We start from the raw sequence: 27,063 nt of genomic DNA on the forward strand, positions 1-27,063 counted from the left end.
AGTTGGAGGTCAATCAAGTCCCACATGAAATTATCTATGTTGACGAGGCTGGCTTCAACTTGGCGAAAAGGCGCCGCCGTATGAGAAATATAATCGTTACCATGCTGGGCCAGAGAAGAAGTCGGGCAAATGCAGAATACCAGGCAGAATAGAAAATTATTTATTTTTTTATTATACGTAATTGCGTTGCTTTTTCTGTTTGTATATCTTGCAGTGATGTCCTTTTCCAAATAAAGTCTGTACTGCAGCAATTCTGTGTCTGTATGTTTTTACATCGACTGTAAATTTGATATTTTGTTGAATTTTTGCAGTAAAATAAAGAAAATGCATGCATTTACTAAACCCAACAAAATGAAAATGTAGAGAGTCTTGAAATATAAGGGCAAAGCTGACACAAACTAATGCAGTTTCTGTAAATTTAACTGATGCTAGTGTTTTTATTGTCAGTGTTTTCTGATTGACTAAATGTTTCTGTTGGAAGAGAACATGTGTTTGTGTTTTGAACAATTATGTCATTTTGAAACATGTTTGTAGTGTTTTGTTAGACATAGTGTAGCGTGTTCGTTTATTATTGTATTTTGAAAAGTAGTTTAGAGGTTTAGTTTACAATGTGTGATTTTGAGCATAAAATTAACTGTTTTGTCAATTGTGTGTTTTAGGTGTGTTGCTGCGTTAAGAGTTTAGCAAACTTGTTAAATGTATTGAAAAAACTGTCATAGCCATTGTAAAAAACTGTAACTGTTTTGCCAATTGTGTGTTTTAGGTGTGTTGCTGTGTTAAGAGTTTAGCAAACTCGTTAAATGTATTGAAAAAACTGTCATAGCCATTGTAAAAAACTGTAACTATAGTAAAAGCACACTAAAACCATAGTTAAACTACAGTTCACTATAGAAAAACAGTAAATTAATAGTAAAACGATAGTAAAATCATTGTTTTACCATTATTTTACCATCGTTTTACTATTGTTTTATCATCGTTTTACTATTCATTTACTGTTTTTCTATAGTGAACCATTGATATTACCATAATTTAACCATCGTTTTACTATTATTTCACCATTGTTATTACCATCATTTAACCATCGTTTTACCATTGTTTTACTAATACTTTACTGTTTTACTATAGTGAACTGTAGTTTTACTATGGTTTTAGTATGCTTTTACTACAGATAAACTATATTAAAACCCTTGTAGAACGATGGTAAAACAACGGTAAAACGATGGTAAAACGATAATAAAACATTGGTAAAATGATAGTAAAACCATTGTTTTACCCTCGTTTTACCATTGTTTTGCCATCGTTTTACTGTTAATTTACTGTTATACTATAGTAAATTGTAGTTTAACTATGGTTTTACTATGCTTTTACTATAGTTAAACTGTATTAAAACCATAGTAAAACGATGGTAAAACAATGGTAAAAACAAAGGTAAAACGATAGTAAAACCATTGTTTTACTATTACTTTACTGTTTTACTATAGTGAATTATAGTTTAGCTGTGGTTTAAGTATGCTTTTACTATAATTAAACTATATTAAAACGATGGTAAAACAATAGTAAAACCATTGTTTTACCATAGTTTAACCATCGTTTTACCATCGTTTCACCATTGTTTTTAGTATCATTTAACCATCGTTTTACCAATGTTTTACCATGGTTTTACTATTACTTTACTGTTTTACTTTTACTATAGTGAATTGTATTTTAAATGAGGTTTTAGTATTACTTTACTGTTTTACTATAATGAATTGTAGTTTAACTATGGTTTTAGTATGCTTTTACTATAGTTAAACTGTATTAAAACCATGGTAAAATGATGGTTAAACGATAGTAAAACCTATTGTTTTACCCTGTTATACTACAGTTTAACCATAGTGAAAGCATACTACAACCATACTAAATGTAAACTGTAAATTGATAGTAAATTCATAGTAAAACTATTTAATATGATGGTAAAACGATGGTAAAACGGTAGTAAAACAATGGTAAAACAATGGTAAAACGACAGTAAAACAATGGTAAAACGATAGTTAAACAATGGTAAAACAATAGTAAAAAAAGATTCAAAGTAAATCGGCACACTGCCACTTTAGCTCTCAAAATTTTTTTAATGTCAATATTACAAAATCACAACGTTTCGACCGACATGGTCTTCAACAGGTGTTCTCCTTTTAATTTAAGGATTTACTTTGAATCTTTTGCTACTAATGTTTGTTTTTTGATCGTGCACCTGCCTACAAGATTTTCTAGATGTGCGCACATTTCTGTTTTTTGCAAAACAATAGTAAAACCATTGTTTTACTAAGACTAAAATATCAATTTACTGTTTTACTATAGTGAACTGTAGTTTAACTATGGTTTTAATATGCTTTTATTACAGTTAAACTGTATTAAAATGATGGTAAAACGATAGTAAAACCATTGTTTTACTATTACTTTACGGTTTTACTATAGTGAACTGTAGTTTATGGTTTTAGTATGATTTTACTATAGCTAAACTGTATTAAAACCATGGTAAAACAATGGTAAAATGATGGTAAAACAATAGTTAAACGATGGTAAAATTATCATTTTACGATGGTTATAAAACGAAAAACGATTGTTTTATCATCGTTTTACCAATTTTACTAGCGTTTTTATATGGTTTTACTATAGTTTTAACATGGTTTTACTATAGGTTACTTTAGCCTACTATAGTAAAACCATGGTAAAGTGATGTTAAACAATAGTAAAATGAAAATCATATTAAAACGATAGTAAAACGATGGTAAAACGATCGTTTAACACATATTAGGAAGCTCTACTCAAACATCCACAAGCGTGATTTCTGACTTGCAGACAGATGAGGACGATGATCGCCCGTCATACACCTAAAGAAAGAACAGGTTTGTTTGCAATTATTTGAAACATACTGTCCACTTTATTTCATTGATTATTACAACCTGCAAGTTTTTCCCTGTACTATACTAAAATGTTTTGTTTTGTCAATGTCTTTGATCATGGTACTACATAAGGCACAACTATAGTGTCTGTGAAGAAAAATTATTTGGAACAAAGAGGCTGGAAAAAAAGCAGATATGAAGATTTCACCAATGACAGGCAGATTTCTTAAGACCACCATCATGATGCACAGATACTGTACATTCCAGTATGCCTATGAACATTTATTTGGTATTCGGTAGAAATTCAAAGTGTATTGCTGCATCCCAACTCAGAACTCATTGTCATGTTCAAGAAACCTGAGAAAGTCTGAGATGATTTACGCTTTATGACATGGTGAGTTATCCTGCTGAAAGTAGCCATCAGAAGATGGGTACACTGTGGTCATTAAGAGATGGACAAGGTCAGCAACAATACTCAGGTTGTGGCATAGACACAATGTCAAATTGGTACAAATGGGCCCAAAGTGTGCCAAGTAAATATTCCCTACACCATTACACCACCACCAGCAGCCTGAAGCGTTGAAACAAGGCAGGATGGTTCCATGTTGTTAATGCCAAATTCCGACCATACCATACGAATGTCACAACAGAAATCAACACTCATCTGACCAGGGAACATTTTTCCAATCTTGTATTGTCCTATTTTGGTGAGCCTGTGCAAATTTTAGCTGTTCTTAGCTGACAGGACAGGCATCTGGTGTGGTTTTCTGATGCTGTAGCCTATTTGCCTCAAGCTTTGTGTTTAGAGATGCTCTTCTGCATACCTAAATTGTAACGAGTGGTTGATACACACGGACACACACAGTTTTTATTAATACCATATTTATGCATTATGCTGTGAAAATATGTTCCATTAAACTATAAACACATTTACTTATTCAGTTAATATAAGTAAACTAATCTAATTATTATTTTTACAAATTTGTATTGCTTTATTACTGTTAGCTTATTTTAATTGAATTTATTTTGAATTTATTCAACTATATTGATTTATTAACATTTTAACCCCTTGGTTTGAAAGCTTCGATCTACATTTAATTGCACTGAATTAGAAGACGATTTTACCCAAAATGAGAACAATAGTAGCAGTCTAACAAAACAAATGAACTGTTTGTAAGTAATATGATGAATCCTGATTCATTTAACACAGTAAAAGTAATAATACAGTTCTTTCAATGAAATAAACAGAGAATTTAGCTTGTTAGCTAAGGTGTTAATGCAAAAGATTAGTCTGTAGAAGTGTTTTTAAATAATGGCTCAGTACCAGCAGGGAACAGTCATGTAAAGGTCCTTGAAACTGATTTTGTGCCTCGATCAGAGTCATAAATTTGTAGCGAGCTCATTTATTATCAGTCTTTCTGTACACACACACACACACACACACACACACACACAGATTACATGAAAAATGGATGCAATAGTTAATTAGACAATAGAAGGTTAATAGGTAAACTTAAACCTATCCAAATAAATGTGAAAATACTGAAAGTATTACAAGAAAGAACAATCCTCAGGTGTATCTTGTTAAAAACAAGCCGAGCCCTGCCTATATGATGTCTTTTGTTGGGATTCAGTTTATTTTGCTTGCATGTTTCATAAATAAATAATGATAAGAAAAGAACAAAGACACATCTTTGGTAATGTACCTTGCTGAACAGAGAACCCGGTTTATTATTACCATTCAGCTCCATCCACAGATAATAATACAAAGCAGATTCACAAGTTGCAATTTTCTTTTACTTTTTTTTTCTACAGCAGCTGTTTATCACACCTCCAAAACATCCTCCCATATGCCTCCAAAACAACCACTAAATAGCCACAATTTTCTAATATATCTCTTATGTTGCCTCACGTTGCTTTGATTTGGTGTGAAGACTGGCCCCAAAGAGTGCTGTTCTTACAATACAAAAGCAGAACATACTCACCTTTAGATATTTTTTTTTTCATGACAGGAAAAAAGGGGTTTATACCACATCATTGAGACAAAAAGGGCAGACACCGCAGACAATAAGCCCCTCGATAACGTTCTGACTACAGAAATGATATCATACTTGCCGGGGAGGGGAATGGGTGAAACACGACAGCGTGTTTATCACTGTATAAAAATGTACAGTGGCTTTTATTGACATACATTCCATATGTTTACATCTGCGAGGAGGCACACCCAGTATTGCACTTCATTAAAAGTTCTGGCTCAAAACATAACCCAGAATTATCAAACCAAACTGAAGTGTAGAGTAGCAACATCGGAATACACATATGAAGGGGTTACTGACATTATATACAAGATTAGATAAATCGTACACTATTTTCCTCCAGCATGACATTCTAAAGTCCTCTTATAGCATGTTTTTTTGTTTTGAATCTTTAGCCGTCAAACCATGTTGCACTCCAAAGTGAAGGTATACTGTACAAGATTACCAAAACAAATTCAGTTTACATACAACAATAGAATCTTTAATTTGTATTCGAGAAGCTGAAATCACGGCCCATCCGCGGTGCTCTTGAATTCAGTTCCAAAAGTCCTCCATACATTGTTACACTTCAGTGGTCGGGAGGTGTGCAACGTTTATACAAGCCGCTAGGGTTACAACGGCTGCATGCAAACACGTCACGTTTTTTTTGTTTTTTTTTTTTAAATAAATGTTTTTGTTCTTTTTTTAATTCTTCAGCATCTAAAGAGAGGGAGGATGCACCCTGGAGCAAGGTGATTGGTCACAGCCCCCTTGGGATGGAGCGTCCAGTATATCTGCTCTCAGACTGAGCTGAAGAGGAAATCGGCCGCCACAGAGGGGTGAATATATATATATATATATATACTTAGAGAGATCAACACAGGACCCCAGTGTTGTTGTTTGTTTAGAAGGTATGTGCATTTCTACACACACCACACCCCAGCGCAAACTCTTCTCCAGTGGGAGGATGTACCACGTGCAGGGGACACTCGCTTCCCTCTAACTGTTTTCCTTTTGGTCCTGTGTGGAAAGAATGGAAAAACAGGTCAACATTCTGTTTTGCCAATTTGTTAGTTAAAAGGAATAATTGAAAACAGAACTGAACAAAGGAATAATTCAACAGGAGAACATGAGTTTCACACAAAACAAAACACAAATTGGTGTTAAAGCATTTTACCAGCAGGACAATGAGGCAGCTCTTCTTTTGGGACACTGGTCATCCTCTGGAAGTCATCATGACAAGCGTTGCAAAAATGCGTTGTCCCGAAGCAGAAGAACACAGCCACGGAGCAACAGTAACGGCATTTATACTCCAGGAAATCAGTCCCGTGTTTGGAGCACATCTGCAACAAAAAGAAAGATGTGTAAACACACTCAGTCCACGCGAGCACATACCTTGCAAGCATTTGCATTTTCCGTTTCGCTGTTGGCTAGTCAATACAAACAGAGTCAATCACTTTCTAAAAAACTATCAAACTCAACTATAATGGTTGAAATGTACAATTTTGGGGTAGGATATGTGCATAAGCATCATGAAAAATATACAGGCAGGGATTCTGCAGGTTTCATCAAGTGAAATTCAAGTCTTTTAAAGACCCTTTTAAGACCAGTATGAAAGACATTTTAGACTTACACAAGGCTAAACACTAATGATTATTTTTAACCCGCTTAGATCAATGGATTTTATTTTGGTTGCCACCAAATGTAATTATTTCTTAGCAATATACTTCAATGTGTCAAAACCAAGCTGCAACCTCCCACTCTACCTCGGGAAGCCAATACGGAAGTACCTAAATCTGCAATTTATCGACTCGCCTTTAGGGGCTGACTCCAGGAAGTCCAGATGTTTTCTGATTGCAATGGTAAATTAGCCAATTTAACAGCTGATAAAAAGATACCTGGTACAAAAGATGGTTTTGGTGCATAGAGCTAATATTACTGTTCATGACAACTGTAAGGGGGATGAATTTTCTTTTTTATAACTCATCCGTTTTGTTTTTATTAAGTTACATCAAGTCTGTATAATTAAGGGTGTGGCCACTTGAGTGACAGCTAGGTCTTGCTGCTCTGTCTCGTCACCTCAGCTGATTCCGGCTGATTGGCCACTGAACTCGACAAATTCATCATATTTTTGTTTTGTTTTATTTACTTTTCACAGTCAGTTGCCTTTTGGAATTATTACCTACAATTAATTGTGCTCACAAACCATCCAAGTGGCCTTTATTTCCCAGGTGTGAAGTTATAGACTTATATACCATCTCTATAAATGTATTTGCTTTATTTAGGGTAAATTATAATTTACATTTTTCTTTAGAATTGTATTGAACTCAGAATCTGACAGATTGATTAGCTGTAGGTTCTAGAACAGTCATCTGAAGCATTGTCATACAGTGTTATGTCTGGATTTCATAAATAGCCTTGCATTTACTAACACAGACTATATTTGAAGTATTTGGAAGTAATTCACATTTTCCTCCTGTAGAAAAACTTCATAAGAACAATGTTTAGTGACTCAATGTATTATAACAGTGTTTTTAAAAGTCTAAACACTATAAGTATGGTACACAATCAAGGTAATGAAGTATTAAGCGTTTCTCCTAAAATAAAGCTCATCTAAGCAAAATGCTAGCAGGCGTTTGTAGCTCCAATGACGCTCCGCCTCTTTGCCCTCTTTTGGTCACCCCCGGTGGATGCAAACAAAAAGGCGATGGTTGGCTACGCCTACTTGTTGCTTCGTTTGTGCTCTTCAGAAACCTATGGGTGACGTCACGGATACTACATCCCTATCTTTCAGTCTTTGGTGAAAACAAGAAAACTCTAGTTGTATACACTTTTTTTCAACATAATATTTCTTAATGAAAAAATGACCAGTTTAACATTGTTAACAGTATCTTTATTTTAAAGACAATTACATAAATTATCAAAAATATATATTTTTTGGCTTCTGGTTCAAATTGGTTGAGTATAACTTCTATTCAACCTAAAGGGTTTCTGTAATAAATCCTTAAGTTTTTTGCCTATTTATAAATATTATGTCTACTCCCCCTTACTTCTGTAAAGAGTTTTTTGGATGAATGGAAGATAACGTAAAGGGATGTACTGCTCTGTTATTATTATGAGGAACTGCGTAATTGTTTTTAGTTTCTTTCTCTGGGAATTAGGGAACTTATTTGGAGGAATTACTGTAAAATATTTCAAACAGCTATTGTAAATTGTATCTCTTTGCGATAAAAAACTTAAATATATAAAAAAAGGTTTAATTAAGATGGATTGTTGGTGATTGGATGGATTTCTGCCTGATTGTGTCGCTTTACTTGGGCAGAGGAATATTAAAGTCTGTTAAAAAATGATTTAAGACACATAACACAATATTTCAGTCGATTTAAGACTTTTAAGGGCCTAAAATTTAGTTTTTGAAATTTAAGCCATTTAAGACTTTTTAAGACCCAGAGGATACCCTGTACAGGGTTCACAATCTAAGCCAAATGACACTTTCACAAGATTAAAAGCTGCATTTCCACGACCTAAAATGAATTGCAACTGTTCTGTTAAGAAATGTCCCTCCAGAATTTGTAATTCTGTGATTGCTGAATTCAGAAATGGGAAGTAACAAAGTACAAATACTTTGTTACTGTACTTGAGTAGATTTTTCTGGTATCAGTACTTTACTCCACTATTTAACTTTTTACTTTTACCCCTTACATTTTTACACAAATATCTGTACTTCATACTCCTTACATTTTTTAAATTGGGCTCATTACTTTAATTTTAATGTGTTTTGTGGCGCGATCTATATTATTTCTTGTCATTGCACATTTTGAATGCCTTTTTAAATCAATCTATTCTTTGTTATCGCGCGTCTGCATATTGCAGTGCGTGGCTTTTTCAACCTCTGATCGCAAACCATAGGCTTGTTTGTTTAAGCGTACCATGGGAACAGCTAACATGGATGAGACAGAGGGAGTATGCGATGTAAACATGACCGATGTCAGGTTTATTGTCATGTTTATACCGGGCAATTAGTTGCTTTTTGGTCGATGGGATTTTAGGTAAAACAAGAGATGTATTCTTGTCCAGATCTGCTATTTAAATGGGGTTAAAATCTTTTGTCCACTTTTGACCATGTTGTACTGTACTTCTCTAATCTTTTATCTAATACAGAGGGGAAAAAAACTAAAAATCATGTTCTTTTTTGTCAATTTTTGTACAGTTAGTACTAAAGCAATTAAATAAATATCAACATGTTATGCAATGAGGTTTATTTCCTTTCACATTTCACATTTTCTAGTACATAATAGGGCTGGGTGGTATATCGAGTTCTGTGGATATACCGATATGATTCCCCAACACGATGCGGGATCATCCAATATCGTTCATGTAGATATGGTTTGAGGCCACACATGCGCATCCTGTACGAAATACCACTCCAAGGTAGCACGCGAGCTCCATTTGCACAAATGAATAATTTACTCACTGAGTCATACAAAAGACTTGTTTTAAATAAACAAATCGTTCAAGAATGACCCATTATTGACGTGATTAGGAACATGCAGTGCCAGTGTTGTATCAAAATCTGACTCCCCCTTGTGTGCACGCCCGTCACACAGTGCCTGCAGCTGTCACAATGGTTTATTAGAAACCTTTTATCAATCATTTCTTCCGCAATTGGCAGCAAGAATGAACATAGAAGACTTGTCAAATTGACAAGCAGCACCTGAATGTGTTCACAACAATTAAAAACGCCAAAATGAAACAAATTTATACCACATTTCCAAAGTGAAACCACCTCATATTCACTGATTGTAGGTTTAGAAATTATTACACAATGGTCTCCCATTTTTTTGGTTTACATTTACAGTTAAAGTCAGAATTATTATCTCCCTTTTGATTTTTTTTTCTTTTTTTAATATTTCCCAAATGATGTTTAACAGAGCAAGGAAATTTTCACAGTATGTCTGATAATATTCTTTCTTCTGGAGAAAGTCTTATTTGTTTTATTTCGGCTAGAATAAAAGCAGTTTTTCATTTTTTTTAAAAACTATATTGGGACAAAATTATTAGCCCCTTTAAGCTATTTTTTTTTTATCTCGATAGTCTTATATCTTAATAACTTGCCTAATTACCCTAACCTGCCTAGTTCACCTTATTAACCTAGTTAAGCCTTTAAATGTCACTTTAAGCTGTACAGAAGTGTCTTAAAAAATATCAAGTAAAATATTATTTACTGTCATCATGACAAAGATGAAATAAATCAGTTATTAGAAATAGGTTTCTAAAACTATTATGCTTACAAATGTGCTGAAACAATCTTCCCTCCATTAAACAGGGGCGCTAATAATTCTGACTTTAACTGTATATGCTTCACCAGCATTTCATCACAGTACTCTGAAACTATTTCATTACTTCTCATATCTATAGTCTATTTGTTTTCATCTCCTTATTTATTATGTAGTAAAAAAAGTTTAGCCAAAACAAAAGAAAAAGTGTAGGATTTTTTACATGGAGTGAAAGACTTTTCTTTAGATATCTTCGATATGTGCACTGTTTAATAATTGTGCACAATACAGGTAAATGTGTAACTAAAAAACATATACAGCTGATTTAATTGTTGTTTGTAAATCACACATCTGTGGTATACAGGATTACTTATAACAACACTGTTATAATAATAAAATACTGTGTTTCATATTTACATTTATTGTGGTTCTTTTCTATCCTACAATACTTTTTGTTGTGTTACTATTTAAGTGTGTTCCTTTTTTGCTCTGACAATGTAGCTATGTTTTCTGTGGTTCTGTTTACTTTGTTATTTGCACAACAGTACAGTAGTGCAGTGTATACTGTTAAGCAGGAAAACCTGTACTGTATTTATTCATGAAAGATTTTATTTAGAATTTGAAATGTTATGGTTTTATGCAGGAGAAAAACCTGTACTGTATTTTATTCATCAAAGATTTTGTGCACCTGTTTATTTGCATACTGGGGATGCGGTGACATGCAGTCAAATATTTCACTGAACAGATCAGCCACTTTTGACGCTCAAAAACAACCATAAAGTCCTCGTGTTGCAGGAATTAGGAGGTTTGCTGAAGGTGCAGCTGTGTTAATGAATAATAAATCCGTATCAAACAGTCCCTTAAAAGTCACGTCTCGCTTCCAGCTTCAGACTCAGGCATGTTTTGCACTCACACACAAACGTACCGTGCCGAAGACCAATTGAACTGCGCTCTGGCACACCTCTCCCAACCGAGCCAGGGCCGGCTAAGTGAACCGTGCCTGAGCCTTATTCAGAGCACTCACACTTCTCAAACGATCTGGGAAACAGGCCTGGGCACGGTTCAGAAAGCTTAGTGTGAGTAGGGCCTTATGTTTTGTGTCCAGGTGATCATAATGATACACAGGGCAACTTTTTGAGCAGTGCTGGACAATATTTCGTATAGTTTCGTTTCACTTAATTTAATTTAATTAGTTCATTCTTTCATTGAGCAATTTTGTACTCTTGAACACATGGAATGAAACTAGTCCTTGTTTCGTTCATCTGTTCATTTATTAATTTAAATTATTCATCAGTTTTGTACTGTTGAACACATAGGATAGAATCAGTGCCTTTTCCGTTTCATTTAATTTAATTTAATTTCGTTATTTTATTCATCAATTTTGTACTGTTGAACACAGAGGATGGAACCAGTGCTAGGTTCGTTTGTCTTAATTTAATTAGTTTGTTTAAGCAAATTTTGTACTCTTGAACACATGGAACGGAACCAGTGCTAGTTTTGTTCAATAATCCATTTAGTTCATTCATCAATTTTGTACTCTTGAACACAAGGGATGGAACCAGTGCTTGTTTCGTTTCACCTAATTTAATTTCACTCATTCATTCATTTATCAATTTAATACTGTTCAACACATGGGATGAAACCAGTGCTTGGTTCATTTTTAGTTTGTTCGTTCATTTATTAATATTGTACTATTGAACACATGGGATGGAACCAGTCCTTTTTTTATTTCATTTCACTTGTTCATTCATTCATTTTTCGTTTTGTTCGCATGTTGGTTCATTCATTTTGTTTGTTCACTCATTCATTTAATTTCATTCATTCATTTATTTCATACTCTTGAACACATGGAATGGAACCAGTGCTTGTTTTATTTCATTTCACTTGTTCATTCATTCATTTTGTACTTTTGAACACATGGGATGGAACCAGTGCTTGTTTCGTTTCTTCTTTTGTTCATTTAATTTATTAATAAATACATAAATCTATTTATTTAAAGCTAGTTTCTATATTTTATGCCTCATTTCTGCATCACTCTAATATGATTAATCCAGAACCATAAGCAAAAGAAGCAGTTTTTTATTTTCAAGTCCCACTGACCTGTGCCCTAGACACATCAGAACAGGCTCCACAGATGAGTTCACGGGGATCATAATCATCGCCTTGTCCTGCCTCGGCATCACAGCGAGCTTCTCCCCCGAAATAGGCCTGTATGAGTCAGAAGTCTGTTAGCACAACAGCTGGAGAAACGGCTTCATTATGGCAATATGTCATCTAAACAGATTACTAGACCCTTGTTCTTCTAAATCTCATTTCATGCCAACATGCTGAGCAAAACAGCTCTTCCTCCACAACAGAAAGCTGCGTTTAATCTCTTTTGTCACCCGTGTTTTTCCATTCTATTCATAGAAACAGAGACATCCTTACAGGGACAGTTCACTCAAACCTAATTAGTTTCTTTCTGAAAGCTTCCTTCATTTCCTTTTATGTTCCACTGGAGATCTCTGAATAAGCACAACAGAACTTTAACTTTCAAAAAATTGAAATGAGAATCTAACCTTTTTGCATTTGAAGCAGACGTAGTATGCATATCTATTCATGGCAAATCCTGCAGGGTTGTTGAAGAATCGAGCTCCAGACATTGTGATGGCTTCACTCTTGTGTAGGCCTTCATACTCCAGTCTCATTAAAGCCTTTCTCCTCACATCTTCGTACAGCTCTTTGATGGGGTCCAGCAAGTCTTTTAAAACCAAATGGTTTATTTTGTTCTGGAAAGAAAACATGTGTGTGTTATATGTTAAATATCATAAACAGGTTAAATAATCAGGTTAAAACTGCATTTGGTTTGCGCAGAACATGTTGATTTTGATTAATAACAGCATTGTAATGTTGTTTAAAAAAACTAACATGGGTCAGTTGTTTGAAAGGCCAATAATATGAACTATGAATCCAGATTAATTTTCATTACATGCTGACTTTAAAGAAACACATGAACTAAATTAAAAAATATTAAATTTAGTCACTGAAACATTCTTTAAAATCAACCTTTTTATGGAAGGAAGTCAACGTTTTGGAAAGACAGATTGTTTACTTTTTAAATGACGACTATATTACTACTATAATTACCAAAGCCATAGCCTGCTGGCCATTGTAATCTGCAAATTCATTTGCATATACTTTATCCCCTAGGGAAAAATCAACATTTACGTTCTGATATAACATTAATTAATCAACAGATACAATGCAATTTAAGTTATAACAAAAACAGAAAGGTGCAAAAATGTGGGCACCCCAACAGAATAATGACATTAATTCTTTGTAGAGCCACCTTTTGCTAAAATAACAGCGTGTAGACGCTTCTTATAATCAAAGATAAGTGTCTGAATTCTTGCTGAAGGCATTTTGGACCTTTTTTCTTGCACAATTTCTCCAGTTCAGTCAGGTTTGATGGATGCCAAGCGTGAACGACCCTTTTTAATCAATCCTGAGATTTTTGATGATGTTCAAGTCTGGTGACTGAGAGAGCCGTTCTAGAACATTGTATCGTGTCTGAGCATGAGTTCCTTGGTAGATCTGGAACTGTGTTTTGGGTCAACTTCCTGCCAAAACATCAAACCCTGTCAGAACTTCAGCCTCCTGAATCTGCTTATAGTGGGTGGAATCCATGCGGCCTTCAACTCTGACAAGGTTTAAAGTACCTGTGCTTGCCACACATTCCCACAGAATGATGGAGCCCTCACCATATTTTACAGTAAGGAGCATGTTCCTCTACTGGAATGCTGTTTTTTCACCATGGAAAGCGTCTATGGTTTTGGTATCTGTCCACAGTATATTTTTCCAAATTGATTAAGACTTGTCCAGATGAGCCTTTGCATACCTCAAACCATCTTCTTATTGGCGGAATTCAGAAAAGTCTTCTTCTGCATCACCTTCCATTGATCGATTCTTTGTGGGGAATGCCCCGAATGTGGATCAATGTACAATAACATCAGCAGCAGCAAGATATACCTAGAGCTTTTTGGAGTGGTCTGTGTTCTCTCTGTGACCATTCTAACCATTCTTCGCCTTTGCCTTTCAGATATTTTTCTTAGTCTAGCACATTTTTCCTTCACAAGAACTGTCCCTGCAGCCTTCCATTTTCTCACTATATTTTTGACTGTGTAGACAGAGACTTTAAACCTTTGTGATAGCTTTTTATATCCTTCTCCTAATTCACGTTGGTCGATTATCCTAGTTCTTAGGTCATTAGGAAATTCTTTTCGAGGTTTCAATGTTGCTACTTTCAGGTTGACAATAAGGAGAAGCACAACTAGAAATATGCTATCTTAAATATTCCTTTTCATGATTGGCTGCATCTGTGTTAGGATTGTTAAGGTTCACTGAGTCACTCAAATCAATTTTGTGTTGTAATCAATAAGCATCAAGTGACTACAGGCTTTGAAATCCACAAAAAAAGAGGGAGTGCCCAAACTTTTGCATACACTATTTTTCAGTTTCAATTTAATTTCACACATCTCAATGCTGCTACACTAAGTATTTCTGTCTGAAAAACATGACATTATCCAGATTTCTTTAGAAACCGAATGGCATATCATTGTGGTATTCTTTTACAAAGAAAGAGCACACTATTATGCAGCCACAGAGGGGTGCCCAAATTTTTGCATAAGACTGTAAAGAATTGCTCATTGGTAAAAATACAATAAATTTTGCTAAAATAATTTTATTAATAATAAAATACAACTTTTAAAGAGGTCTGCTGTGGTTCTAAGTACATTAAAAGTTAATTTTTATTTAAATATAAATGTATTTGTTAGGTATTAAAGAGTAGACAAAGCAATACAAATTTTTATAGTATTACTTAGGGTACTGCAATATATGTAAATTCTCGAAAATATTGCAATTGTGCATAATGAATGAGTGATTTAATACAAAGGTTTTTCAGCACATTAACAATATTGAGCTACATGTAGTTACATGTTAATGCTTATATCTGAAAACAAGCAAAGCGGACATGTTGGTTTTCTTGTCCAAACAACTGTTTTAGCAATAGTATTTTTGTATGGGAGCTGAAATATGACCATTCAAGCCATGATGAGAAACCAACAGGACAGCAAAGAACTCGTCTTGATGTTTTCAGGTGAATGCAACTATACCAAAATGATATCCATTTTGTTTGTTTACACCAGGGATGAGCAATCTTGATCCTGGAGGGCCGGTGTCGATGCAGAGTTTTGCTCTAACACTGATCAAACATGCCTGAACAAACTAATTAGTCTTCAAGATGACTAGAAAGCTACAGACAGGTATGTTATATTAGGGCTGGAGCAAAACTATACAGGACATTGGCCCATCCAGATCAAGACTGTCCATGCCTGATTTACACCAGGTGCATCCTAAAAGTAGTGTGTTCCCACTGAAAACTCTAGTGCACGTTAAATACTCCCGTATGATGCACTTATTCAACCGATAAAATGGAGTGTGGAATTTTGGACACTTCACACACACAACGACCGCTACTTTGTTCACGTAGCAAAAGGGGTGGAGCTTTCGAGCACTATTTATTTTGAATTGTTAAAGCAGTATTCTCCTACGAGAGTGATTATAGCACCTCCCGATGGTGAATGCGGTTATAGTCATGGAAGGTATTATTTGGGAGGTTGGTTATTTATTTCACAAATTTGGCAACCGTCAAACAGCATCTGGGAATTGGCATTCTGCTAAGTTAAAAAAATGTTAGTGTTCCATTTCACACAATGCTACATACATATACTATGCTGTTATAGTGTCTAAGTGCATAGTGGATAAGCGCATAGTGTATAGTGTGATTCAATGTCTGATTAGTTTCATGCAACATTAAAACATGGCTGTTCACTTTCAGAAGCTTAAGTAATAATTCATATATCCCTGAAATAATTTGAAACTTGTTGTTTATCACATTATTTAGCATGCGATCGCATATCACATATTTCCTAAACATCGCACAAGCTCACTATTACTATAACATTTACTATACTGTTAACAGTGTCCTAACCAACATGCGCTACAACACACGGCACCTCTTCCATGTTAAAAGGATTTTTTGTCCTAAGCATCTGCGACGCATGACATTTCTATTTTAGAAACAAAGTTTAAATTTCAGCAACTTCGCAACGAAAGCATAAATTACTCTGACAATGATCGCCTCAGGTACTAATTATGTGCTACATTAAGCATTAAAAGCTAGCAATGCAAGTTTGATAACCATTTTACCTGACTTTTATTGCCATACTACTAAATGCAGCATCATCAAACGGTTTGAAAATGAAAGTCAGTCACTCAGTAGTGTTTACACAATGTTAAAGAGGTTTAATATGTAATAATTGAATTAAAAACTACCATTTCATTGGGAGTGCAGGGGATAATATTTAAATGAGTGTTTGGTGTGGACAAACAAATTGCTTGTCATTGGAATCATGTGTAGTCAGGACACTGTGCAAAGGTAGGGAGCTACTTGAGTAAATAGTCAAATAATATTTGGGTGAACTATCCCTTTAAACTTTTTTGATAACTCCAGTCAGTTTATAAATGACCAATATAAAAATTCTTAGGATTTTTTCGGTGGCATCTTTAATTTCCATTGTTTTGATTGTATTTACGAACTAACCAAACTAGCAATTACTCTGAACTCGAAGCACTTTAGACACTGAAAACAAAATCATGGACTGCTCAGAAACCACAATTCATTTTTGAAACATGCAGTAAACATATTTGATTAAACCACATTAAAAGCAATTCTCACTAAGCCATTTGCTTTTATTAAAATGCCCTCACTGCGAGTTCAGCCTAGCTTACTTACCTTACAAATAGGGCAAGACATAAACCCGAAGGTTATCCTGGGCCCAAGCCAGCGGTTCTCCAGAACTCTTCTTGTGCACTGAAGATGAAAAACGTGACTGCAGTCCAGCTGCAAATAAGCCGAGACAGAAAATTCCACATCAATGTCTATTATCCTTGCAGTTCCATTTTAAGGTTATTATAGTTTTGCATTTTTAAATTTGTTTTTGTTTTGATACTATTTTTAAATTTGCTGCAAATTTCAGTTTAGATTTAGTTGGTTTCATTAATAATTTAGCAAATTTAAGTTTTTTTAAAAGTTTTTTTTATTAGAAACACATTTCTGTTTAGTATTTCTATATATTTAGTTAACATATTAGGGATTCAGGTATAAACATTTAGTGTTGACTAAAGTAAAGTTTAGTGTTACCTCTTGTGAAAGCGTTTTAGTAATAAAAATTTTATTGTGTACATATAATGTATAATTGAATACATAAATTATATAATAAAATATATAATTTTAAAACAAGTAATAAAAAAAATCTTCATATTTAAGATCATTATGTATAGTTAAACATACCTTATTTACATTTTTTTGGCAGATTAAGAAAAGATACATGTTTGATGTTTGTATAGAAAAGATGTTTCTGTATATAACGTGTTTGGTTGTAAAAGTGCCATTTACCTCTCTAAACAGCAGCTGGTCAGATTTTTCACCATGAATTCGGCCAATGAATTTATTCATTTTTGGTATCATTTTATTTCAGTTGTTTGCAGTCACTATTACTGGTTTTATTTAGTTGTAAATTTTCATTTATTGTAAAATCTTTTCATTTTATTTCAGTTAACATTTTCGGTGACTGAGGGTTTAAATTTCTAATTTATTATTATTATTATACTTTTATTATTTTACTAATAAAACTTTAGGTTTCATTTACTAAAATAAAAGATATTAATGATATTAAAATGTATTTTTATTTGCTCTATATGCCATCGCATTAATCATCTGTACCTGGATTGCTGGGGCAGCAGACAGAGCCTCAGTGAAGCAAATCATGCACATATCATCAGCGTCCTGTTTCAAACAGGTTGCGGTTTTGTCACAACCATGCAGACAGGGAAGACACAGATCCTCATTTTTGACCCCTCCACATGGGTGACCACATGGATGAGTCTTACTGCAGGCCAGTTTTGCGTACTCCTACAAACAAGAAGTAACAAAACCATTGTGTCTGAGATCACTAATTTCCAGTTCAAAACAAAACAAAAAGAACCCATCTTGAGTGCATACCTGACAGTCTTGGTCTGAACATACACTTCCCACTGCAGACAGTTCTGTGCCGTGCCTAGTGCCACAGAAGCGGCAGGCGTCTGAACTGCTGGAAGCTGGTTTACCTGAAGCACAATACAAAAGAGTTAGAACTAGCAGTACAATATGTAGCCTCTAATCTTTTAATAAAATATAATTCTGTAAGTAAGATGCATCATACTGTAGATGTGACCTGGGGGTTAGCGGTCAGGAGCACAAAATATTCAAAACTCAGGACAAAAATACTCCAGAAATTGTTTATATGGTGAGGAAAAAGGGCCTTTGTTGTGAATTGCTCTATTTTTACTTGTTATTTAACATTTAAAAAACAAAAAAAACAACAATTCGAAACACTTCTAAGCTTATGTAGTGAGGAATTTAGTCCCTTTCTAGAGACTGTAGTGACCTGTCAGTAAGGCCCAATCTAATCTTCTACCCCTTAGCTCTTCCCTTTGGTTGTCTCAATTTTCTTTAGCTTGAAGGTGTAGGGCTAAGGGGAAGGGCTAGATAGATCTTGAAAAATACATTTTTCAGGACCACACTCGCAACCAAGGAGTAAGAAAATTTTCACCATTAAGAATACACTATCTATAACGACAAAATGGCTGCCGGATATGCAGAAATGCACAAATTAGTATTTTTTGTCCTTATAACGAATTTTTACAACAAACAAACATATGTTTTAATACAATCATAACCGCATTTGTGTTTTACCATCATGCTTTAAAAAAAATAAAAAAAAATAAAAAACAACAAACGGTAAAAAAAACGCTAAATTTCTCTATCTATAATCTCTAATAATAACTTCTGTATAGTAGTTCCACAACATTCTGACACTCAATGACACTCGAATACCACTTCAGAAAAGTCTAGTGGCTGGGAATGGCCTTTGACAGTGTCAGGTATAATGTTAATGCCACATTATGTCATTATGATGACATAATACAGTATATGCCTTCAGTGATTTCTTGAAGATAAATACCAAAAAAAAAAAAAAAAACTGGAATAACTACAGCAGTCGTGATCGTCAATCTCATATGAAGCAAGAGATTGCGATGACATATGATTACGTGTGCAGGTGTTGTAGTGCTGTCCCATTTCTTAGGGGTAAATTTTGAAGCCCTTTCCCTTCATTCTCTGCTTCAAGGGAAAGGAGAGGGGGAAGGGATAAAAAAAAAAAAAAAAAAAAGATTTGGGCCTAATTTTATTTTACACTTAATTTTATTAGTGTTCCCATGACAGTACAAAATCACTATTGCAAGCAGCGGGAACAAGTATTGACCTTATTCTGCAATGCAAAAAAAGTAAGCTGTTTTCTGTGATTGTTTTAGAACTTCGGATTAATTTGCTGTATTTGTGGAAATGACTACAAATAATAAACAGTATTAATTACAAAGTGTCTCAGCTAGGTGAGGGTAAGCTTGAGATTTGGTCAGCGCAGCTACAAACAGGCTTTGCATGGAGCAAGCCATTGAAATGAATGGGTTTCATATCACAGAGCTTTCCATGTCTGGTGTGAAAGCTGATTTGCATGAGGATGACAATAATATTGAAGTGTTTTTTACATGCAAATTTTGATTTCAGTTTGTTTGTAACATTTACAATTGTAAAATTATTAGCAGGTGAGAAGTTCACCTGTGTGTTCACGGAACTCCACCATGGCCTTCATGGTCTTGGAATCTGCCAATGCCATGAGCCAAAAAAGTTTGGTTCTACCACAGCCTTCATGTAGGTCCACTTTAATGGCCTCCTCCTCCTCTTTGAAAACCTGCACATAAGTCATAAGACATTTAATGATCCTATTTCAGATGGCAAAAATGACTCCCTATAACAACTGAATCAACAGTATCATCCTGTATTTAAAACATCAACAATGTAAATCATTACCAATCCGATGTCACAATTCTCAGATTTGAACCTTAAATATCTACAATATTTGACGCATATAACACTGTTTAGATGGATTTGAGCATTCAAGTTCACCTGTCTCTGATGGGTACGTGTGCGCCGGTGGAGATGGAGGAAGCGGTCACAATCAGTGCACAGATTTCCACATGCATTACACAGAATGATGGCTGCCGTCTCGCCGTCGTCATGGTTATCACACATAGGCTGGAAATAAAAGTCAGGGTAAAGAGGTAAAGTACTCATTACTGTAAGAAAAAGTGTAATGTGCTATTGCAATAACTGTGCCCCATTCTCTATTAGAATCACTGCTATACCATCTGCTTCTGCTGCCCATCTTTGCCCATCCAGCGACCAGAAGACAGTCGGTCCACGTGGTCCTGATCCAGAACACACAGAGAGGCCAATGCAAGCCACAGCTGAAGAGAGGTAGAATAATAGGAAATTTATTTGGAAGTCCTCCACACAAAGTTTCTACACATTTTGTAAATTTAATTTTTATAAATTTTTGTTTTTTTTCTTTTGAGATTTTTATTTCTAATATTTGCATGTGCTAAACCGTTGTACGTTCAAATGGGTATTCTGAAGTAACCCAGATGGACTACTATTTGAGGCAGTGCCTAATTGGTAAATTGCACGGTCCCGGAACAGATCAGGGTAACAGATCTAGCATGTTACCAGAGGAGGGCCACAAACTTGATTACAACTACAAACATAAGCAAAAAGTGTTCAAGATAAACCGTTAAGCGGAGAGCTAAAAGAACCTTGATCATTAATAGTTAATAAAGAACCTGATAAAAATATATATATCATGCATTATATTTCATCTGTAACCCCCTTGTGAATTTTATAAGGATCCTTTTGGTCATTAATTGAATGCACAATTATGCAAACATGAGGATTTCTGAATGAAAAACCAGTGGATGGCAAGTCAACCTGCTATTTTAACCCAATATGGTAAGAAATCACGAAAGTAATGTGTGCATAAGTGGACGTTTTGTGATCTCAGGTCTGTTATTTTAAATGGAGATGCACAGAAATAGAAAGTGACCCACATGCGCTTGCTTTTTCTAGGTGCATCTACACTGTAGTAAGTTGGTAACATCTCAACTTTTCAAAATGCCACAAGTGCACCGCATGTCATGTGATAAGAACCAGCCAATTAACTTAACTCTTCGAATATATTATATATATATTGTCATTTCAGTAATAGCGATAGAATAATTACATTAGACAAAAAAAAAAAATTGTATCATAGCTAAAGCAAGGGTTTGTCAGCGCAATGAAATTGATAGAAGCAGCAGCCCACCTTGCATTTTCCACACTCTTTTAAACATGATATGTGAATGGCCTTTAAAGCTGTCAGGACACACAACTAAGCAACAGAACAGTCTGTTAAGCAAAGTAGTTTGTCCCACAAGCTTGCATATTTTTCTGTTGCAAAACTAAAAGTATGTACTACTTCTTACTTCTTTAGAAAGTTATTTTAGGGCACAGTACGGGTAGGCAAACTGAAACAGCCAAATTTTTTTTTGTTTGTTTGTTTTTTAAACGGAAAGATACAAAGGTAATACAGTGGTCCCTTGTTAATCGCAGGGGTTATGTTCTAAAAATAGCCCGCAATAGGTAAAATCCGCAAATTAGTCAGCTTTATTTAATACAATTATTATACTGTAGAAGGCGACGCAGTGGCGCAGTAGGTAGTGTTGTCGCCTCACAGCAAGAAAGTCGATAGTTCAAGCCTCGGCTGGGTGAGTTGCCGTTTCTGTGTGAAGTTTGCATGTTCTCCTTGTGTTCGTGTGGGTTTCCTCCAGGTGCTTTGGTTTCCCCCACAGTCCAAAGACATGCAGTACAGGGGAATTGGGAAAGCTCCACCCCCATGCTCCTCCTCCTGTCTGTATTAGGCATGCTCATTTTGGTTAATTTTGCTAACCGACAACCGCCACTCATTTATCGGTTATTAACGGTTAACTGGTCAGATTACTATTAATTTTATATTAAACAAATTGACGTGTCTATTTTGTGTCTGACACATTAAATATTGGATAAAATACTGATTTATTTGTATATGCTAGCATATTAATAACAGAACATAACAACAGAGCATTTTCACACACCTGCAGTGTTTAGCACAGAAGAACAGAATAAACTCAATAAAATGAATAAAATAAATAGGACTGCCCTAAATTATTTTCCACTTAAATAATTAATTTATATTACAAATCGAAAACACTGACTGATTATTTTTAATAACCGGCATAGGCTGTTTTTTTCCAATCATATTTTTTCTTCCGTCAAATAAAATAGCAGACTTCCTCAAATCGCTCGCTCCACGGAAAATATGCATTTATTTAATGCCCCGCTTGTATTATTATAATCACAAAACCTTTTACATTTTTAATAGATCTTGATGGTTTCCTTTCTCTCCATCGCGGTTCAAGTGCGCGCACTGCGTGATGAAAAGACAACGCGCGCATACGTTGACTTTTTGTAAACAGTTTTGTTGTTTAAATATGATATTGCATTTATGTGCATACATGCTTTATAAGCTGTAAAATAAAAGGTAAAGCCTATTTGTTGCGTTTATGATGCAAATCCAGGTCAACATCAGCGCTTTTTTTGGCATCAACACGTCTGTTTCAAGCAATATTCTTCTTCCATTTTGCTTCTTTGGCAAATGTGTCTGTAGGCTCAGGTTATACGTTATTGTCCCGCAAGTTAAGTTTGTCTTGCAGTTGAACAAGTGGCCGACCACAGCTAACGTGCTTTTCCATTCCAATAATGTGAAGCGCACCTCACTGCCTTTATGTTGACAAGGAAAAAAGAAGAGAAGAAGCGCGGTCCTCTTATGAAACGACTGAATCAGCTGGGTATCGATTGTGCAAAAGTGTTGCTGTATATGTTGATAAAATTGTAATATTTAATAATATTATGATATTCAAGATTTGTACATTCATACAGCTCTGGATAACTTGAAACAGCGATTAGACCTTCAGAGCGGCAATAATGCGTCCTGAAGTAAAACGAAACGGCTACAAACTCCAGCAAGACAGAGTGAGTCAGTCAGTCAGCACGTAACCCCAAAGGATTAAACAGCACAGCACTTACAAAAAAGTTTGCGCTGTTATAATCCACTTACCATTTAATACGTTTTGGTGCGATTATAATCTGCTATTAAAAACAACAACAATAACTGAATGTTTTGAATGGGTAATGTAGCCGTGGCGGGATGCATTTTGGTCCCTGCCATGGAAGAATGAATGTAGCGGAAACCATGCTCTTTAAAAGTTCTCTGTAGTTGTCTTGACAACACAAACTGCTGCTCTGGGATGAGCCGCGTGCAAAAGATGCCCCTCTTAACGCAAAAGCACATTCAATGGGCCCCTTATGCAGCCAAACTAAAAACATATAAAATAATATTTTTAATCGTTTAACTGATAGCATTAATCGCTAACAAACGCACTCTTTCGGTAAACGGTTAAATTGGGAAATTGGGAAAAGCTCCACCTCCCAGCTCCACCTCCTGTCTGAATGCAGACTCGTCACCATTGTGGATGAGGCAGATAACAGTAGCGTCAACTGCAAACTAAATGAGTTTGATGGAGGGGTCTTTTGTGGTGCAGTCATTGGTGTACAGGGAGAAGAGCAGTGGGGAGAGAACGCATCCCTGGGGGACACCAGTGCAGATGGTGCAGCTGTCGGATGTGATTTTGCCCATTCTGACTAGCTGTTGTCTATCTGTCAAAAAGCTGGTGATCCATTGACAGACTGAGCTAGGAACAGCATGGTTTCCGATACATTCATTCTTCCATGGCGGGGCGCCACACCAAAATTCATCCCGCCACGGCTACATTACAACTTCTTATTAATTTAAAACATGCATTCATTGTTGTTTTTAATGGTGGGTTATAATCACACCGAACGCATTAAAAGGTAAGTGAATTATAACAGCGGAAACCTTTCTGTTACCGTAGTAGGGCTGTGCACTATTTGTTTGTTTGTTTATAGAAAAAGGTGTGTGATTCTGCATACAAAGATTTTAATGTTATCTTGCTGGAGTTTACTGCCATTTCACTTTACTTCAGGACACATTAATCCCGCTCTCTAGGGCTATTGGAGACATTCAGAAATATTCCTAGCAAATCTAATAAATGTTGGAGACATACTCAGTACATAAATGCACTAAATCGCACTTCAACAGGGTTTATTTGAGAGCACACCAGAAGATCTGCGCTTGATAGCGTTTGAGGGAGTGCAAGAAGTTTTGTGCACAAGCAGAGGAAATTGGCGCGCAAGCAGAGATTGGCATGCTCATATTAACCTTACATGAATGCGATCCTGACGTGTAATACTCAGTCAGTTTGTACTCGTTCCCTGGTTTGTCCAGATGTTGTAGGATATAATGCAGTTCCATGTTGATTGCATCATCCACAGACCGGTTTGCTCTATAGGCAAACTGCTGGAGGGTCCAGCAGGGGTCCAGTAATATCCTTCAGATAAGCTAGCACCAGTCTTTTGAATTACATTTACATTTACATTTAGTCATTTAGCAGACACTTTTATCCAAAGCGACTTACAAATGAGGACAAGGAAGCAATTTACACAACTAAGAGCAACAATGAATAAGTGCTATAGGCAAGTTTCAGGTCTGTAAAGTCTAAGAAGGGGAAGTATTAGTAGTATTAGTATTTTTATTTTTTTTGTACAGTTAGTGTGATATTCAAAGAGGCAATTGCAGATTAGGAAGTGAAGTGGAGACTAAATAGTTGAGTTTAGTCGTTTCTTGAATGTAGCGAGTGACTCTGCTGTTCTGATGCAGTTAGGGAGTTCATTCCACCAACTGGGCAGATTGAGCGTGAGCGTTCGCGAAAGTGATTTCTTCCCTCTTTGGCATGGAACCACGAGGCGACGTTCATTCACAGAACGCAAGTTTCTGGAGGGCACATAGATCTGCAGAAGTGAGAGCAGATAAGAAGGAGCAAGGCCAGAAGTCACTTTGTAGGCAAACATCAGAGCTTTGAATTTGATGCGAGCAGCAACTGGCAGCCAGTGCAAACGGACTAGCAGCGGGGTGACATGTGCTCGTTTAGGTTCATTGAAGACAACTCGTGCTGCTGCATTCTGGAGCAGTTGAAGAGGCTTGATAGAGTTAGCTGGAAGCCCAGCTAGTAGAGAGTTGCAGTAATCCAGTTTGGAGAGAACAAGAGCTTGAACAAGGAGTTGAGCTGCATGTTCAGATAAGAAGGGTCGGATCTTTCTGATGTTATAGAGTGCAAATCTGCACAATCGAGCAGTTCTAGAAATGTGGTCAGAGAAGTTTAGTTGGTCATCAATCGTTACTCCAAGGCTTTTCACCATTTTGGATGCAGTAATGGTTGCCCCATCCATCTGGATTGAAAAGTTATGGTGTAGAGTCGAGTTGGCAGAAACTACAAGCATTTCCGTTTTTGCGAGGTTCAGCTGAAGATGATGATCTTTCATCCAGTGTGAAATATCCAACAGGCAGGCTGAGATACGAGCTGGAACCGAGGGATCATCAGGATGAAAAGAAAGGTATAGCTGGGTATCATCAGCATAGCAGTGGTAGGAGAATCCATGTCTCTGGATGACTGGTCCTAGAGATGATGTGTAGATGGAGAAGAGAAGTGGCCCAAGAACAGAGCCTTGAGGTACCCCAGTGTTTAGATGCTGTAGGTTGGACATCTCTCCCCTCCAAGACACCCTGAATGACCTGTCAGAGAGGTAAGATCTGAACCATTGTATAACAGTGCCCGCAACGCCCAGTGACTCGAGCGTAGATAGCAAGATCTGGTGGTTGACAGTGTCAAAAGCAGCTGACAAGTCCAGCAAAATGAGGACTGATGATTTAGAGTCTGCTTTAGCCAGTCTGAGATCCTTCACGACCGAGAGCAGGGCAGTCTCAGTTGAGTGGCCTTTCTTAAAGCCGGATTGCTTGTTGTCCATGAGATTGTTTTGAGTAAGAAAGTCCAGAACTTGATTGAACACTACTTTCTCCAGAATCTTGGCCATGAATGGAAGCAGGGATACTGGTCTGTAGTTTTCAAGTAGCGTATGGTCCAGGTTGGGTTTCTTTAGCAGTGGGGTTACCCTAGCCTGCTTAAATGAAGTGGGGAATAAACCAGAGTCAAGAGATGTGTTAATTATGTGAGTCAGTGTTGGTATGACTGCAGGAGAGATGGCTTGCAAGAGATGAGAGGGAATGGGATCGAGTGGACAGGTGGTTGCATGGCTAGATAGCACGAGTTTGGACACCTCAGACTCAGAGAGCTGAGAAAAAGAGGTGAGTGTGTGTGGTGTTGGTGTTGTATCTTGCGTGTTTGTTGTAGGTGCAGCAAATTGAGCACTGATTTTTGCAGTTTTGGTGCAAAAGAATGTAGCAAAGTCATCAGTAGTAAGTGTGGAGGATGCGGGGGGAGGAGGAGGATAGAGGAGGGAGGAAAATGTTTTAAAAAGTAGGCGAGGATTAGTGGCATTGTTGATTTTCAGACGGTAATATGTCTGCTTTGCAGAAGTAACCTCAGCTGAGAAAGAGGACAGAAGAGTTTGGTATGTTAAGAGCTGTGCAGGATTTTTAGTTTTCCGCCAAATTCTCTCTGCAGCCCGAAGTTTTGAGCGATGCTCACGGAGAGTATCCGAGAGCCAGGGTGCAGGAGGACTGGCACGGGCTGGCCTGGATGCAAGAGGACATAATTGGTCTAGACATGATGCTAGTGTGGAGCAGAGTGTATTAGTGGCACTGTTCGAATCAAGTGCAGTGAGTTTGCGGGATGGAGGAAGAGAGTCTGAAACAATGGTGGATAGTCTATTGGGTGAGAGAGATCGTAGGTTTCTGCGAAAGGTAA

The 27,063-nt window shown here is 36.2% G+C and overlaps 1 protein-coding gene across 50 annotated transcripts in view; it reads right to left on the minus strand.

The window, feature by feature from the left end:
• Window positions 1-4,578: 4,578 nt before the first annotated feature.
• The window catches only part of mycbp2 (MYC binding protein 2), a 243,579-nt gene continuing 221,094 nt past the window's right edge, over window positions 4,579-27,063 (minus strand). For 49 of the 50 annotated variants that reach the window (XM_073911709.1, XM_073911708.1, XM_073911703.1 and 46 more), the window contains 10 exons: window positions 20,518-20,619; window positions 20,279-20,407; window positions 19,931-20,063; window positions 18,278-18,381; window positions 17,999-18,187; window positions 17,009-17,116; window positions 12,732-12,941; window positions 12,274-12,381; window positions 6,075-6,240; window positions 4,588-5,917 (listed from right to left, as the gene is read on the minus strand). In XM_073911709.1, the coding sequence (XP_073767810.1) occupies window positions 5,802-5,917; window positions 6,075-6,240; window positions 12,274-12,381; window positions 12,732-12,941; window positions 17,009-17,116; window positions 17,999-18,187; window positions 18,278-18,381; window positions 19,931-20,063; window positions 20,279-20,407; window positions 20,518-20,619 (1,365 nt within the window). In that variant the 3' untranslated portion in view covers window positions 4,588-5,801. 50 annotated transcript variants of the gene reach the window in all.

Source organism: Danio rerio, chromosome 9, assembly GCF_049306965.1.
Source record: "Danio rerio strain Tuebingen ecotype United States chromosome 9, GRCz12tu, whole genome shotgun sequence".
NCBI lineage: Eukaryota > Metazoa > Chordata > Actinopteri > Cypriniformes > Danionidae > Danio > Danio rerio.